Here is a 15,282-nt window from a genome sequence, read left to right as displayed (position 1 = left end):
GCAGGGCATGGTTTATGGTGACCCTGCCCATGGGGCTGGGAAAAGGATCTGTCCTGCAGCCTGTGTCAAGACAGGAGCTGCCAAAGACTGAGCAGGAAAAACACTGGCAGAGCAAAAGTATGGAAAAAGATATCAAGGCATTTTATTTTCTTGAAAATTGGAAAGAAAATCTAGAAACAAAAGCTGAAGAAAAGTTTGTGCAGCTGATAAGGATCACTGCTTGGCTTTCTTTTAAAGGCTTTGTTACAAACCACAGCCTTCCCTTGTGAGGGGTGTATTAGACCCCAACTTCACACTACCTGCTCCATCAAATAACTGCCCAACAGTAGCCAGATGCACAGTTTGGAGGTTTTTTCCAGTTGATCACTCCATTCCTGAACACAGGAATGTTTTTCTTGTTTAAATGCAAGCATGTGCAACAATGGGAAGTGGAATATGTTATGGATTTACCCTTTTCCTTATTTCACTCACTCCACTTCTCCAAGAACAAAAGCACCAGCTACTGAGCTGGTATTTCAGTGGCACTGAGTAGGTGGATGATGTTGGACTGATCCCTCTGGAAAACCTCAACTCATTTTGTGCAGGTGGAGCAATGCCAGGATCCCTGTTTTCAGACTATCTCGAGTGTTTTGTCTGTCTTACAGAAGTCCAAGAGGATTTGTAGCATGAAGAAAGGGTGAAGTGACCACCACAGACACAGATTTTTCAGGCAAAGCTGTGGTAATTAATACAGAATCTGATGATTTTTTTTTTTCTACTCCCCTAGGAAATTCAAGCTACCTGGTATGAAAAGCTTCATGAGTGGGAAGATGCTCTGGTGGCCTATGACAAGAAGATGGACACAAACAAAGATGATCCTGAGCTGATGCTGGGACGGATGCGCTGCTTGGAAGCACTTGGTGAATGGTAAGAGGGGAATGCCTGAAGGCTCAGGAAAATGGTGTCTCTCTGGTCTGTGGGTGCTGCCATTCAGGTGAAATTGTTTTGCCTGAATTCCTATTTACTTCTCCTTACTTAATGGTTTGAGTATTTCTGGTGGCTTCTTACTTTGTTCCTTGAAGTCAGAATTGGGAACAACATCTCTGAGCCTTCTGGGAGCGGCCATCTGAGGAGTTAAGGTCTCTGAAAGAGAATCTGCAGTCTTATACTCAGGTTGAGCCCATCTGTAACAGAGAATGAAATTGTAAATGGAGGAAACATTACCTGAGCAAGACTTGTCAGAAACAATCATAAAAGGAACTCATTGGGGACTTTCTTTTTAAACTCTGATTGAACCATAAGAGATTTCTGTGTTTCTTCAGGGTCAGACCTGTGCCTATCCTTTTGCCCATCTTGTAGATGGATGAATTTTTTCATTATTACTCTTTTTTAGCCCTCATTAAGCCTTTTCTTTGTGGATGTGTGGTATTTCAAGCCATGTGTTAAATGTCTGTTGTCAACACGTGAACTGATTGGAGTCGGGTATTTGTGAGGGGCTGAGCTGGCAGTGACTTCCAGCTTGCTGCTTAACTGGGGGCTTCTGTTTTTTCTCCCTGTTCAGCTCCTGGAGGATAATTGGAGCAGGCACGGGGTGCACTGGAGCGTGCAGTCCTACCCAGGGGCATGTGAGGTTGGGTCCAGGATCCGCCTTTCTGCTGAGCTTGGCGTGTCACGAGCTCCCTCCTGATGGGTCCTGATGTGAACCCATGGGATGGCACACAGGGAGGAGATTCCTCTGCACTCAAGTCATTTTACTGTTAGAGAAACAGGGCTGCTTGAGAAGGCTAATTCTGACAGTGGTTTTCTGCTTTTTTTTTGTTTCTAGATGTGGGGAGACAACGTGAGGTGTAGGTTTTGCAGTAGGGAAAACAGATCCTCTTACTCAGTGTGCTTCAGTCAGCTTTTCCAGGAGTGGGCAGCTCTCACCAGGGTTTTAAAGAATTTTTCCCTCCTGCAGGATGTGTGCTTGTATAAAGTGTCTTTTCTGAACCTCCTGCTTATTCATGTATCAGTGACAAATATATTACAGAAGGACAATTTTCTTCGGTGGGAGTGAGATATGGATCTATTGACGGTCTGTAGTGATCAGAGTGATCAGAGTCTCAAAGCTCTGTGGTGCATCTGCCCTCCAGCTCTATGCAGATGTTTTTTACAATTCACAGCTGCCTTTGTAAAGTGCTATCTGCTACCTGACTCCAGAGGCATCATCCTGGGGCTGAGGATTCCACAGTTTGGCTGCTCTTTAGTGCTGTTCAACTTGACTGTTTGTGCTGCTGGAATCTGCTTGGCAGGATGAGGCAGTTGATGCAGAACTGTGTTGTGCAGTGTCATTATTGCAGGGCAGGGATGTTTTGAGAGCACAGCCAGAGCATTCTTAGCCATTTGTCTGCTGACCTAGTTGTTCCTGCAGGACCCCCAGTGCTTTCTCAGCATCTGTGAGGTCCTGATTTACTGCAAGGTTTGGCTTGGTTTTCCACTGGCTTTGTTGTTTCTTTTCTCCTGGGCTATTAAGCTGTCAGAATGACTGTCTTGCCAGTGGCAGCCCATCGGTTCTGTGTGACTAACTCAGCTTCCTTTTTGGGAGGGGATGACAGTAGGGAAGGCAAGTTGTTCTCCTTCACAGTTGGCAGCTGCTCCACTGCTACAGAGTATCCAGCCTGAGAAATCCTGGAACTGCAACACCCACAGTAATTGGTTTGATTAGTGGAGCATTCCCAGTTGATTTAAAAGAAATTATGTAAAAATCCTGATGCTTCCTTTCTGCCGGAGATGAAAGACTCACGTCCCTCTGAGGTCTTGCCATGACAAGTCTTCATGTGAGGCTACAGCAACATTTAGTCTCTGTCTTCAGACTTGGTGACGTGTTAATTCAAAATGCTGGACAGCAGGAGCCATGCCCAAGCTATTCACATCATATGTTTCTTGTGACTGACACTTGCAAAAAACTTTCAGCCTCCTTTGTTTGGTGGTGGTTTGTTTGTTTTCTTGGGAATGATTGTCTGCATTTGTAGGCTGGTGTTGACAGTCCAGTTTGTAACATAGGCATTAACAGATGCAAACTTCGGTTTGGGTCTGTGTTTTCAAACCAGTGTGCCTTGAATTTTCTCCTGATGGGATATTTGTCATCAGACAAGCGTGACTGAGTTTTCCAGAGGAGTCAAATCCTGTTCTCCACTCAGTATAAAAGGAAGGACAGTGTGATAGTTGTCTTATCAGTGGAAAGTGGTTGTTTAACAAGGCAGAATTCTTAGAAGAGGCTTTTTGCTGATCAGAAACTGTGGATTCTTCTTAGGGGGCAGCTCCACCAGCAGTGCTGTGAGAAGTGGACACAGGTGAATGATGAAACTCAAGCTAAGATGGCCAGGATGGCTGCAGCTGCTGCCTGGGGTCTAGGTAAGGTATCCTCCTGTGGGGGGGTGTGACAGCCCACAGAGGCACAGATACTTTTAACTGGCTCCAGAACTGCGGAATATAAGGAACAGCAACATCAAAGAGCCAGGTTATTTACACTGGGAAACAAAGTAAGTGCCATTCCATACTGAATCCCTCTGGAAAACCTGCATTTACATCAAGTCTTCCAGTGTGGTCTCCAGTAACAGAGTGCCTGACTGGTCTGTGCAGATGATCAGTTGCTTAACTGCTCCCTTTTGCTTGGCTTTGCACTGAACAGAGCTCAGGCTTGAAATGAGATTAATAGACTTTCTCAGAGTGGTGGCAGACTCCTATTTACGAACAGAACAATATATGCTGAGCGTTCTGATGGGTCATGTCTGCTGAGTAGACAATCTTAAGTGAAATAAATCTATAATGGTCCAAATGTCCATTATGCTGATAACCAGATATTTCCTAGAGAGGCTTATAAATCACTTGCTGTCTGCCAGCCTTCCCTGAGAAAAATTCATCTTTTGCTCTGTGGGGCACTAATTCATTCAAATGTTCTGGAAGTGTCAGAATTTCAACTTTTTCATCACAAGGAATGAAAGAACCTTTCCCACAAGGATAACAATTTGCCTAGAAGAAAAATGCCCGTGTTTTCCCTTGTCTGTAGCCCTGTGTGTGTGTTTATATATGGTTTATGTATACAACAGAGTGTCCCTGACAAAGACAAGCTGTTGGAGAGCGACCTGAAATGCAGAAGTACCTCACAGCACTCAGGCCTGGTGGCTGGCTGAGCACTGTAGCACAGCTGTGTGCTGCTCTCCCCTTGCAGAGAAGGCTGTTGTGTTGCTGAGGATCTCTGTGTCTCTGCAGGTCAGTGGGACAGCATGGAAGAATACACCTGCATGATCCCCAGGGACACCCACGATGGGGCTTTCTACAGGGCTGTGCTGGCACTTCATCAGGACCTTTTCTCCCTGGCTCAGCAAGTAATTACCCTCCTTGTTGGCTTCCCAAAATCTAGTTCCAGATTAACTAGTCAGCATAGCTGCATGGAAAAACATGATGTTTTAAAGCAGTTGGCTGTGACCTGTGAGAATTGCCCAATAACCTTTCCATGGATGTATTAGATCTGTGTGACTAATCTTACCTTGTGTTCCCAGAAACACAGCAGTGAATGTATGTACACAGAACAGTGGTCCAGTGCTGTGGAGCACGAGAATGCCTTAGTCAATTTTTGGCTCTTTTTTTTTTTTCACTTTTATGCCTGTTTTCCAGACAGACAGGGCTCAGGGATTATCTCAGCAGAGGTTCCATCATGCAAGGCACTGATTGTAAAATGCCATGGATGCCTGAGAAGATTCTTCGTGGATGTTCTGTGCACTTCTGTCTCTTGCAGCTTTTTCAGTGAAGTGCTCATATGTACAATAAGTTAAATTTTTCTGGTGGCATTGATAAATCTCAAATCTCAGATTGAGCTATCAAGGCAAGGAATGAGTCTGTTAAACAGCTGTAGTGGTAATGCTTGTCTGTCACACAGGAGATCTGCAGAGTGACTTTCTCCTCTCTCTAGATGTGAAGCATGTTGTTTACTTTCCAAGGAAGCTCAAGTCCCATTTCTCAGGATTCTGTGCTGGCTTGCCACCTTAGATAAAGAAATAATTCAGTCTGTGCTGTCAAAACCCATAGATTTTTGGGTGATGTGCGCAGTAAAATTAACCAGGCATTCAAAAGGGTAGAGCTTGTGATTAACCTTTACCATTTTGAACAGGAAAAGCTATAGGTGAGAGATTATATAATGACTAGAACCAGAGCAGAATTTATTTCATGCTTGAAGAGCCTGTCTTAGTTGGAAGATGAGAAATGGAATTTGCTGTCCTGTAAAATTCATAAAATCCTGCTGGGTTACGTAAAAGAGTGAAAGCTATTTTCTGTCATTGTATGGTGTCAAAAGACATTTCTTAAGGCTTTTTTGTAACCAACTCTTGCACTACACTGTGAACTTCTCTTTTCCTCTATAAATGTTCTTAATGATGATTTCTACAATCACAGTAGGATTAGAAATACTGCAAACTTTGGTTTTGTAGGAAGACAGACTTCAAACTGTGCAGGTGGTGAATGAAGCCCCCTTGACCTCCCTTGTACCTGTCCCTGGACACTGTTCTCCTGTCAGTTCTTTCTGTTGATAAGACCCTTTCCTGGTTCTTTTTGGGAGGGTGGGAACAATGTGCACGAGACAGAACAGATGAACAGCAGTTCCAACAGTTGGCTCTGGGTGAAACACACCACCTTTGCCCCAATCTCTTGTTGTGTTTCAGTGCATTGACAAAGCCAGAGACCTGCTGGATGCTGAGCTGACTGCCATGGCAGGAGAGAGCTACAGCCGAGCCTACGGGGTGAGTGTAACCCAGCCTGCCTTCCCCTCACTCTGCCTCAGACTGTGCAGGAGCTGCACAAACCTCTGTACCAAACATGAGAGCTCTGTGTGCCCACCAGCTAAATGGCTTTTGTCAGATAAGAAATAAAACTTTGCAGGAGAGGCTTTGGGACAGTCCAAACAGTGAGGTGAGCTCTCCACCCCCTCCAAAGAAGTGAGAACTGGCGTTTGGGAAGGTTGAATCCCAGACACCGATATGTGGCAGTCAGTCCTTTACCTGCTGGGCTTGAGATGTGCTCACTAACCTGATGCCAAAATGCTGTTCCTTAATGACAGATTTGTTGTGTAGTGATTGGGATGGAATGTGATTGTTTCCTCCAGGCTATGGTATCCTGCCAGATGCTGTCAGAGCTGGAAGAGGTGATCCAGTATAAACTTGTACCGGAGCGCCGGGAGATCATCCGCCAGATCTGGTGGGAAAGGCTGCAGGTAGGTCTGTGGAGAGACCAGGGATGGAGATCTCAGCTGCCTTTTGAGTCAGTGTGGTGGCTCTGCAAATCCTTCCCTGTCTCTCTCTATCCCAATCCATGCACACAGGGTTGTGTGCTCTCCGTCTCCTTTGTGTCTGTCCTGGTTCCTTGTTTTTTGGGGTCGTTTTTTTGGTTAATATTCCTGAGATCTCTGCTGATATGACACTTTAAAACGGTGATTTAAGCCTTGAAAGAGATGTGTAAAGAGGACAGACACCAGTAGCATCCCCAAGGCTGCTTATCTCAGTATTGGATTACATCTGGAAATACTGGATTGGATCAGGCTAGTTGGAACTTTTCACCTGGCTGGCTGCATTTTAAAAAGTGAATTCTCTCCAAATGCTGGAAAACTGGTCAGAAAACTCCCATGCTTGTAAAGTAAAAGATTGTCCTGTTCCTTTTGGATCTCTTACAAGAACATTTCCAGTTGATTGGTGGGACACATGGCTTAGTGGTGGAATTGGCAGTGTTAGGTTTATGGTTGGACTCGATGACCTTAAAGGTCTTTTCCAATCTAAATGATTCTATGCTTGGCCTTGACCTTTTAGAAGAGACCTTTAGCAATGAGAAGATTGTGCCTTTCTTACTCTAAACAGAAAAAAATCTAAAGCACCTTTGAAGGTTTAAATCACACAAATATTTTGACACTGTTTCCTTACAAGAGGCATCTCTGCAATGAAGGTGATCATCCTCAGATGTGGTAGCACATACAGCAATACTGTTTACAGAGGTGATTCCTGCACAAGAACGAGGAGAGAAAAGGCATAATTAGGGTAAAATGCTGCCTGGAGGAAGAATTTTTCCCTGTGCAGAGTTCTTCCCTGGGACTGCTGTAATCTGCTACCTTATGAAAGGCTGTTACTGCTGCATATTTTTTAGCTGTTTGGGAAACTGTGACAAAGCTTTTAGTCTCCCATCTACATTCCTGTCTGGAAAAGCTCAGGACCATTCCACTGGGGTGGAGAAACTGAGAGTGAGAGGAAGTGTAATGTCTGAATACAGCTTTTTATAGTCCTGAAAGCAGTACATACAGTTCTTGCACATTTTATAGCTGCTTTTTAAAAATTCTTGAATGCCTCTTGGAAGAGGTTTATCTGGGTGTTAGGGAACAAGCTTTGCCCAACTTCCCAGCCCTCGATTAGGGGGCAAAGGAAAAAGGGAAAGAACAGATGCTTTGGTTGTTGCTGTCCCTTCCACACTTCTACTTCTCTGTAGCATCCTTGGATGTTTGAAATACAGGCTCACCCCACTCTGTTGTTGTGCCTCTCCCATCAGACAGACAAGAACCAGACAATGCTTGCACAAGCAGCACAGCAATTGGAGCTGCAGTTCCTGGCATGATCTCAGCTCAGTGGTGCCAGCCTCCCCAAAAGCAACACATGCAAGGAGAAGAAAAAAGGGCAATAACAAAAATATCTTTGCAACCATTTGGTTTTCTACCATCTCCACGTTGAGATTTGTCACCATTCAAACCGAAAATAGGCTTTAAAACTGGGTTGAGAAGGGTGATAAAACTCCTGACTCACTTTGGAATTGTACAAAGAGCTTTCCTGATTTTTTGGGTGTGTTTCTGCTTTAGGAACTTTTCTCCTCTTTCTAGTAGAAGATGTTTTTAGGCTGCAAACCCTGAGCTGGTGCAGACAGGAAGAGTCAAGGACTGAACCTTTCTCACACACTGCAGTGTTAAAGCAATAACCACTAGTTCCTAATGTCAGTCTGCTGTGAATTAGGGGTACAGAAGTCTCCATCTTGCTAGAAGTCCCTTCAGTTCTGATTTAAGGCTCTGTGGAGTGCATTGGAGACCAAACCCTAACACGTTCTCCCTTGCTTTTCCCTCAGGGCTGTCAGCGGATCGTGGAGGACTGGCAGAGGATCCTGATGGTCCGGTCTCTTGTGGTGAATCCTCATGAGGACATGAGGACCTGGCTCAAGTATGCCAGCTTGTGTGGCAAGAGTGGGAGGCTGGTGAGCACTGTCAGGCTCTGTCCTCTTTTTTTTAGGCCACTGGCTTTGCCATTCCGCTTCAACTTTCAGCATCTCCAAATGCTTTCATTGCCCAAGTGGGATGGGCCCTCCTCTGTGGGAGAAACTAGTCAGGAATTGTTGAAATGCTAAAATTGTATAACCAGCAGAGAGTTCATTCTTGTAGCCAAGGTTATTTTTTGAGGGACTGGTATTATACCTGAGAGCCCCAGAGCCAACGTTTTATGGCATGCTATAACTGGAAGTTCTTATGCAGCACTGGTAATTGTTAATAATGGCTCTCTGTGCTAAAGCAGAGAGTCAGATCTAGAGTGTGATGTTACCGTTGAACATTCCTGTCCCATTTTAACATTCACCACAAGATTTATCACCAAGAATACTTGAAACAGAGACTTCACACTCTCTACTGGCTTCTGAAATGAGAATTTGATCCAAATGAAGACATATGGTTTGCTATGTGGCATTCTGGGGAGTGCAGGGAGGGGTCCTAAGGCTGCTCTGGAGGCTCAAGTGTATTTTCTAGCAGTGGGTGATTCCAAAGCACTGGGAGATGGAGCTTGTTTTGACCTGCCTTTTCTCTCTGCCATTTTCCCCAGGCTTTGGCCCATAAGACCCTTGTGCTGCTCTTGGGGGTGGATCCCTCCCGCCAGCTGGATCACCCCCTGCCGACAGTCCATCCCCAGGTGACCTACGCGTACATGAAGCACATGTGGAAGAGCGCCCGGAAGGTACAGGAGAACACACTGCCCTCTGCTATTGCTCACTTCTTATTTTCTCCTCTAAAACTCCCTAGTGACAGAGAAATCCTGGCCCTAATTTTATTCCGTGTATGGAAAGATCATTTTTGCTAAACCAGTGTCTGGTGCCCAAGGGTTGCAGCGAGGATTGCTGGTCAATAGTGGCTCTTCTGTTCTCGGTACTTGACTTTTCATCCACTCTTCAGGTTGCCAGGTCTCCACACTGCACCTGTGGTCAGGGCTGCATGCTCAAAGAGAGAAGCAAGGGGTTTTATTACCAGTTTTAGGAAAGTATCCTGAACAGTTTGTACTTAATTGCTGAGCAGAGCTGACTTTTATTAAGGACATTATTGAAAAATTCTAACTGAAAGGCAGCTGAAAAGTACATAGGGTTTTGTCATGGGAGTAATTTGGCTCCAGAGAGCCCAGGGTGAATGTTTTTGACATTGCAACACAGGGAGAATTTACATAATCAAATCCAATAAGCTCCAGACTGGATAAGTTATCTTTTTTTTAATATACATTAAAGCCTCTATTTATCCTCATATTCTGCCACATCTTTTTTTATTTTTCCTGCCTTTGGGATTGCCAGCACTGGAACAGAGCCATTGCTGTGGGAACATTTCCATGACCTAACTATTCTTTATTTGAATTTAAGAAGCAGAAGGAGCTGCTGCTGAGGCCCTGTCCTGTTGGCTCTGTAAAACAATGTAATGGTCTCTTTCATTCTTCAGTAAATGACCCCAGGAGTGTGGGGGGTCTCTGCCTCTTTCCATGAGGGAAAATGAGCTTTCTGTGTTTGAACTGTGATAAAAGGTGGACAAGATGCAGGAGACTGGGTGCAGTGGTGGAAAACAGAATGAGAGAAGGAACAAAGATTAAGGGAGTGATAGAAGAGAATGTATCTAAAATTAACTGATGTGAGATATATGGAGCCCAGGAAGATGGAGGGAAAAAATGATACCAAAAAAAGGATAAATAATACATAGTTACACCTAGTGCTGTGTGTAGCTTTATATAAATATGTGTTGATATCCTGAGGAATCAGCTGCTGAGGTGGGCTGGTATGGAAGGAAATGACCGTTTTTTTCTAGCTGAGCACTGCAAGGTTGACCTCAAATGTTTTCCCTACTGCCATTTTGGCACTTGCCAAATCCAGCAGGAAAAAAACCTGGCCTCTCAGTAGAAACCAGCCACAGAGCTGCACAACTTTCTTTTCTTAAATAACAGATAGAAGAATAGATAAGTAAACCCTATTACATTTCTTCTAACAAGGACCTTTGCCAGCAGCTGCATTCTAAAGCCATATCCCATAAAAAGGCTGCAACACAAACTTAGGAATTCAGTGTTACAGAAAACAGCTTTCAGTCTCAAGGGCTTTGCCTGTCAGTTTATGGTGATCAGTTTTCAATAGCAATGGAAACTGAAGAGCAGATTGTTGGCTGTGTCTAGATATGAGAGGGGCACATAACAGGCAATATCTTTTTGTCTACTTTTAATCGATATCTAGCATAACTCTTGATAAGATTGTTATTTACCCCCATCCCCTTCTATCTGCGTTCCCAGCTGTGAAATGCCCCATGTTAATGTTAAGAGTGTGATACCTTCTTTTATTTCACCCTGGGCCAATACCCTTTTTTCCTCACCACTGCCTTGTGCAGGCTGACATTTGAATGGGGTAGATGAGGCATTTCAGCTGAGGAGATTCTTGTCTCACTCTGAGGTAGCTCGTTCCTGTAGATGAACAGAAGTAAATTGGCCTTCTAACAGCACATTCTGCAGCTTCTGACCTGAAATGACCTCACAGATTGTAGGAGGTTTACTCTAATTCTTTCCAGTGAAGCGTGCATACCTTCTTAAATCTTTAATTTTGAGTTTACTTACTCCAGAGTTCTTTCCAAGGAATTTTATGAAGATTTTTCCCTCAGAATTTGGTAGTACAAGTTCTTTACTGCTACTACCTTATGTAATCTCCTGGCAAAGGAGCAATGCACATTTGTACTTCTTAAATAACCTTAGGAGAAACCTAGGCTTTAATTTGCTGAAACAACTCAAAGTTAATGTTCCATGGTGTGTACTTCAAGCCTAGCCAAAGCTGAGGGGTTAGAGGGGAAGATCAGGAAGCTGCAAGTTTTCCTTCAGGCATTACTTTCTCAAATCATCTTTTTCAGGCTGTGCCATATTATAGGCAGGCTCCTCTGGATCTGTGGCAGCGTGGGGTGTTCAACATTGTCCTGCTCAGATGCAGTTTGTAAGCTCTGGACATTTGATTGTTGGAATTGCCAGGCTGTCTTTGCTGTGCCCAGCTGACAGTGAGACATCTCTGTGTCAGGACTGGAGTCTCGCTCTGCCTGGGCAGGGACAGGACATTCTCTGCTGGGGAAGTTTTCTCCCTCTTCAGGTGACGTTGTTGCTTTGCTAGAGCTGAGTTCTTGCAGTCAGAGCACAGTGTTAACCTGTGTTATGGTCAGGGATACCTTTGACTGTCTGTCTGACAATGGAGGTGTGCCTGGCACTGGAAGAGTGCAGTTTTGTTCCTCAGTGTAGCAATTTCAGAGACATCAAGAATCTCTAACCTCTTCCTTTACAAACTGATTTTAGAGGGGTGTAAACAGCTGAAAAGCCTTGAACAAAAACAAAACCCTGTTTTCATTTCAGTCAAAATTTACTTCCACACTCTCTTCCTCCCTGGTGGAGCTGTCTGTAAGCCCTGTGGCCCTCACTGGGACCCTCCTCCCTTTGCAGATTGACGCCTTCCAGCACATGCAGCACTTTGTGCAGACCATGCAGCAGCAGGCCCAGCACGCCATCGCCACCGAGGACCAGCAGCACAAGCAGGAGCTCCACAAGCTCATGGCACGGTCAGCACCAATCCTGGGGACTCCCTTTAGCTCCTTCCTTTAGCTACTCAGGGCTCTCCTGAGCTGCAGGGTCCCTGCAGATGACACATTTCAGACATGCTTTGGTTAAAAGACCGGGGCATTTCTCATTTAGCTGCCTTGGTATTACATTCTTATCTATCATATAATTTTCAGTAAACGTGTCTGTTGCTGGTGGCTGGTTGTATTTTTTCCAGCACTGTGGCTCACTGGCAGAAGGCAGAGCTCCCAGCCTTCTGGCAAACTCAAAATACAGAAAGGAGAGCTGTGTAACTGTGGCATTTAAAGCCTGCTGAGGGAGCAAAGTATTAAGTTTTGCACAGACCTTCACAACCCCACCCTGCTGCAGTAAAAATACGTTGTTTTTCCTTTCCTCTGGGAGGGAATGACCTAACGAGGTGCTGGCTGGGGGGAAGAACAGCTCCTCTGTGTCTCCATGTCTGTCCCAGTGTTCTCTCCAGAAGGCTCTCTCATGTGGTGATTCACGTGTGCTGTGTGATGAAGTCTTTCAGTGTCCCTGTTTGCTTCTTACGTTGATTTTATAACTCATATAAATGAGGAGCAAATTTTGACCCTCACCTTTCCCCCTGAATGAAACCCTTAACTGGTTGGTTCCACTCTGGAGGCAGGATGGAGGTGTTTTGAGCCTTCCATGTTAACACACAGACTCCCAGCCTGCAAGAGAGGCTTCCTCAGCGGGTTCACCATGTGGAATGTCTTCCAGACTCCGGATAAGAATTGTGCCTCTTAATCCAGAGGCTTTGTTTTCGTTCTGGGTTCTGAGTCAATGATCCCTTTGCTTAACCAGGTGTTTCCTGAAGCTGGGGGAGTGGCAGCTGAACCTGCAAGGCATCAATGAGAGCACCATCCCCAAGGTCCTGCAGTACTACAGTGCTGCCACCGAGCACGACCGCAACTGGTACAAGGTCAGTGAGGGAAAGCTTCCACTGCAGACACATCACTCATCTGACCACATCCCACACCAAGGGAGGGAAGGTGTTCATAGGAAGATCTCCTGTAACTGTCTGCCTTGGTACTGCCAATAGGATTAAAAAAAACCCACTGAAAGCGGCCCAAGGAAACCATAAGATTCTTGTTTGGAATTATATCTGCTTGGTAGAACTGGACCACAATTCAATTTCTGTTCTTGCTTTTGGGAGTTTTTCCCCCTGGCAGGTAACAGTGAAGGAGAAAGGGTAATATAAATAGAAAAAATTAACTTGTTCTCTCACTCAGTATACTTGAACAAGGAAAGTAGCCGTGTTGTTAATTCTCCAAAGAGCCTTTGATTTCAGGGTTGTGAAATTTCAATTAGTATTTGGTGCCAGATCTTCTCTAGGGCAGCCATCTCCTGTATTTCTTCCCATTACAGCTCCCAGAGCCCTAACACACTAATCTTCATTTTAGCCTTTGAAAAATTAAGGTGTATGTGAATATGACTTAATTTTTGCAGCAGAGCTCCTTTGCCTCAATATTCAACAGGGAGCTCCTGGCCAAGAGCTCACTGTGATGTTATTTAAGATAATAAGACAGTTAAAATTACAAGCAATTAGAGAAAGCAAAGCATTGTGTTGTCTGCAGGGTATTGCTTGCTGCAGTTGTCTGTGGACACAGAAAGGTTGGATTATCTCTAACAATTAGAAAGTGCAGGTTGCAGAAAGGATTAATTTTCCTTCTGACTTCTGTTCTCTCCTCTTGGCAGGCCTGGCATGCCTGGGCAGTGATGAACTTTGAAGCAGTGCTTCACTACAAGCATCAGAACCAGGCCAGGGATGAGAAGAAGAAGCTGCGTCACGCCAGCGGGGCCAGCGTCACCAGTGCCAACACCGAGGGCAGCAACAGTGAGAGTGATGCAGAGAGCACAGAGAACAGCCCCATCCCTTCCCCAGTGCAGAAGAAAGTCACTGAGGTACCCTGCTGGTGTGGAGAGAGTGCTACTTAGTGCTTAGACCTGGGCCAGTGTTATGATGGGGAATGTGCTGCTGTGCATACCTGGCTTGTGGATGTTCTCTCTGTCCATGTGTGTGTCTAAATGTGTGCATAACACACATCCACACACTCAGAGCTTGCAGCAAAAGTGAGGCAGTTCAGGTTAACTCAGTCTTATGGGAAGAGGAATAAATTAATGCAAACAATCATAAGCTAGCTGTGGTCTAAAGCAGAGGCCTGCTTAAGTTCTGCTGCTTAAGTCCTTCGTGGAAGACTGGGAGGAATCTCTTTTACTTCCCAGTTATAGTAGGGTTGTAGTTTTTAGGCTGCTTTGCTGCCCATAGTTTTGCCAACAAACTGAAGTGTAAAACCACTTCACAGCATGTTCCCTGCCAGGCAAAAGTCAACTATAGTGGGGATTAGGTCTGTATTTCCACATCTTTCTTCCTTTTTCCCCTTCCTGAGTTTAGGATTCATGTGGGCTGATGTGCTTGGTTAGAACTAATGCAGTAATTTTCATCCCAAAAGGATTTATCCAAGACCCTCTTGATGTACACAGTCCCTGCTGTCCAGGGTTTCTTCCGATCCATCTCTCTGTCTCGAGGAAACAACCTGCAGGACACTCTGAGGTACACCATGAAGCACACAGTAAATGCAATCCAGATTATCAGGGCACATGGTCTCAGATGAGGGAGAACATGCTTTTTTCTGCTCTTTTCTGTTATGGTTGAATTAAGTCAATGCTTCAGTCCAAGCTAATTTCTGTCAGGTGGATTATCCCTGCCATCTGTGGGCACTGGGAAGAAAAATCACTTGTAAATGAGTCTGGAGGCATTTGACTGGAATGCTTTGGTTTTATTGTTTCATTCCTAACAAAAGTATTTCTCTTTCTCAGAGTCCTTACTCTGTGGTTTGACTATGGGCACTGGCCTGACGTGAACGAGGCTTTGGTAGAAGGAGTCAAGGCAATCCAGATTGACACTTGGCTGCAGGTGAGGAACACAAAGGGCTGAGACAAATCCCAGTTCTGGGGGGAGCTTGGGGGTTTGCTGCGTGATATCCATGAAGATCCTTTGCTAAACAATCTGTAGGTGAGTTCTGAGAGCAGTGTGCAGTACAGTTTGTAACTGATTTAACGAGCATCTTGCACAGAGGCATGAGAAACATTCTTGCATATATTTCTGTATTTATATGCAGATTAGTGCATATGAATGAGAAAGAATGAACATTTTTAAATTAAAGACGACATGCATTCAGTGGTGATCAAGTATAAAACAACACTGTGCTGCTCTGATGGGGTTCACAGTCTGTCTCAGGACTGCCCTGTAGAATGACTCCTGTAGTTAAATAAAAAAATACATTATTTTTTATTTAAGCATTACGCTTCAAGGCACATTTTACTCTTTCCATAGAGGATCCTGTAACAGTTTTGCACAGAACACTCAGTGATCTCACTGAGCTGCTGTACATTTATGACACAGTTTGGAACC

The 15,282-nt window shown here is 44.7% G+C and overlaps 1 protein-coding gene across 3 annotated transcripts in view; it reads left to right on the top strand.

Moving 5' to 3' along the window:
• The window catches only part of MTOR (mechanistic target of rapamycin kinase), a 60,863-nt gene that overhangs the window by 35,817 nt on the left and 9,764 nt on the right, over positions 1-15,282 (top strand). For all 3 annotated transcript variants that reach the window (XM_050322294.1, XM_050322293.1, XM_050322295.1), the window contains 12 exons: positions 767-906; positions 3,272-3,372; positions 4,231-4,346; positions 5,676-5,753; positions 6,116-6,223; positions 8,104-8,229; positions 8,844-8,975; positions 11,730-11,845; positions 12,672-12,789; positions 13,566-13,772; positions 14,321-14,421; positions 14,688-14,784. In XM_050322294.1, the coding sequence (XP_050178251.1) occupies positions 767-906; positions 3,272-3,372; positions 4,231-4,346; positions 5,676-5,753; positions 6,116-6,223; positions 8,104-8,229; positions 8,844-8,975; positions 11,730-11,845; positions 12,672-12,789; positions 13,566-13,772; positions 14,321-14,421; positions 14,688-14,784 (1,440 nt within the window). The remainder of the gene's footprint in view (positions 1-766; positions 907-3,271; positions 3,373-4,230; positions 4,347-5,675; positions 5,754-6,115; positions 6,224-8,103; positions 8,230-8,843; positions 8,976-11,729; positions 11,846-12,671; positions 12,790-13,565; positions 13,773-14,320; positions 14,422-14,687; positions 14,785-15,282) is intronic.

The sequence above is a fragment of the Myiozetetes cayanensis genome, unplaced genomic scaffold, assembly GCF_022539395.1.
Source record: "Myiozetetes cayanensis isolate MyiCay16 unplaced genomic scaffold, myiCay2020 scf28, whole genome shotgun sequence".
Lineage (NCBI taxonomy): Eukaryota > Metazoa > Chordata > Aves > Passeriformes > Tyrannidae > Myiozetetes > Myiozetetes cayanensis.
Note: the sequence above shows the minus strand (reverse complement) of the source record. Positions and strands in the feature narration are given on the sequence as shown.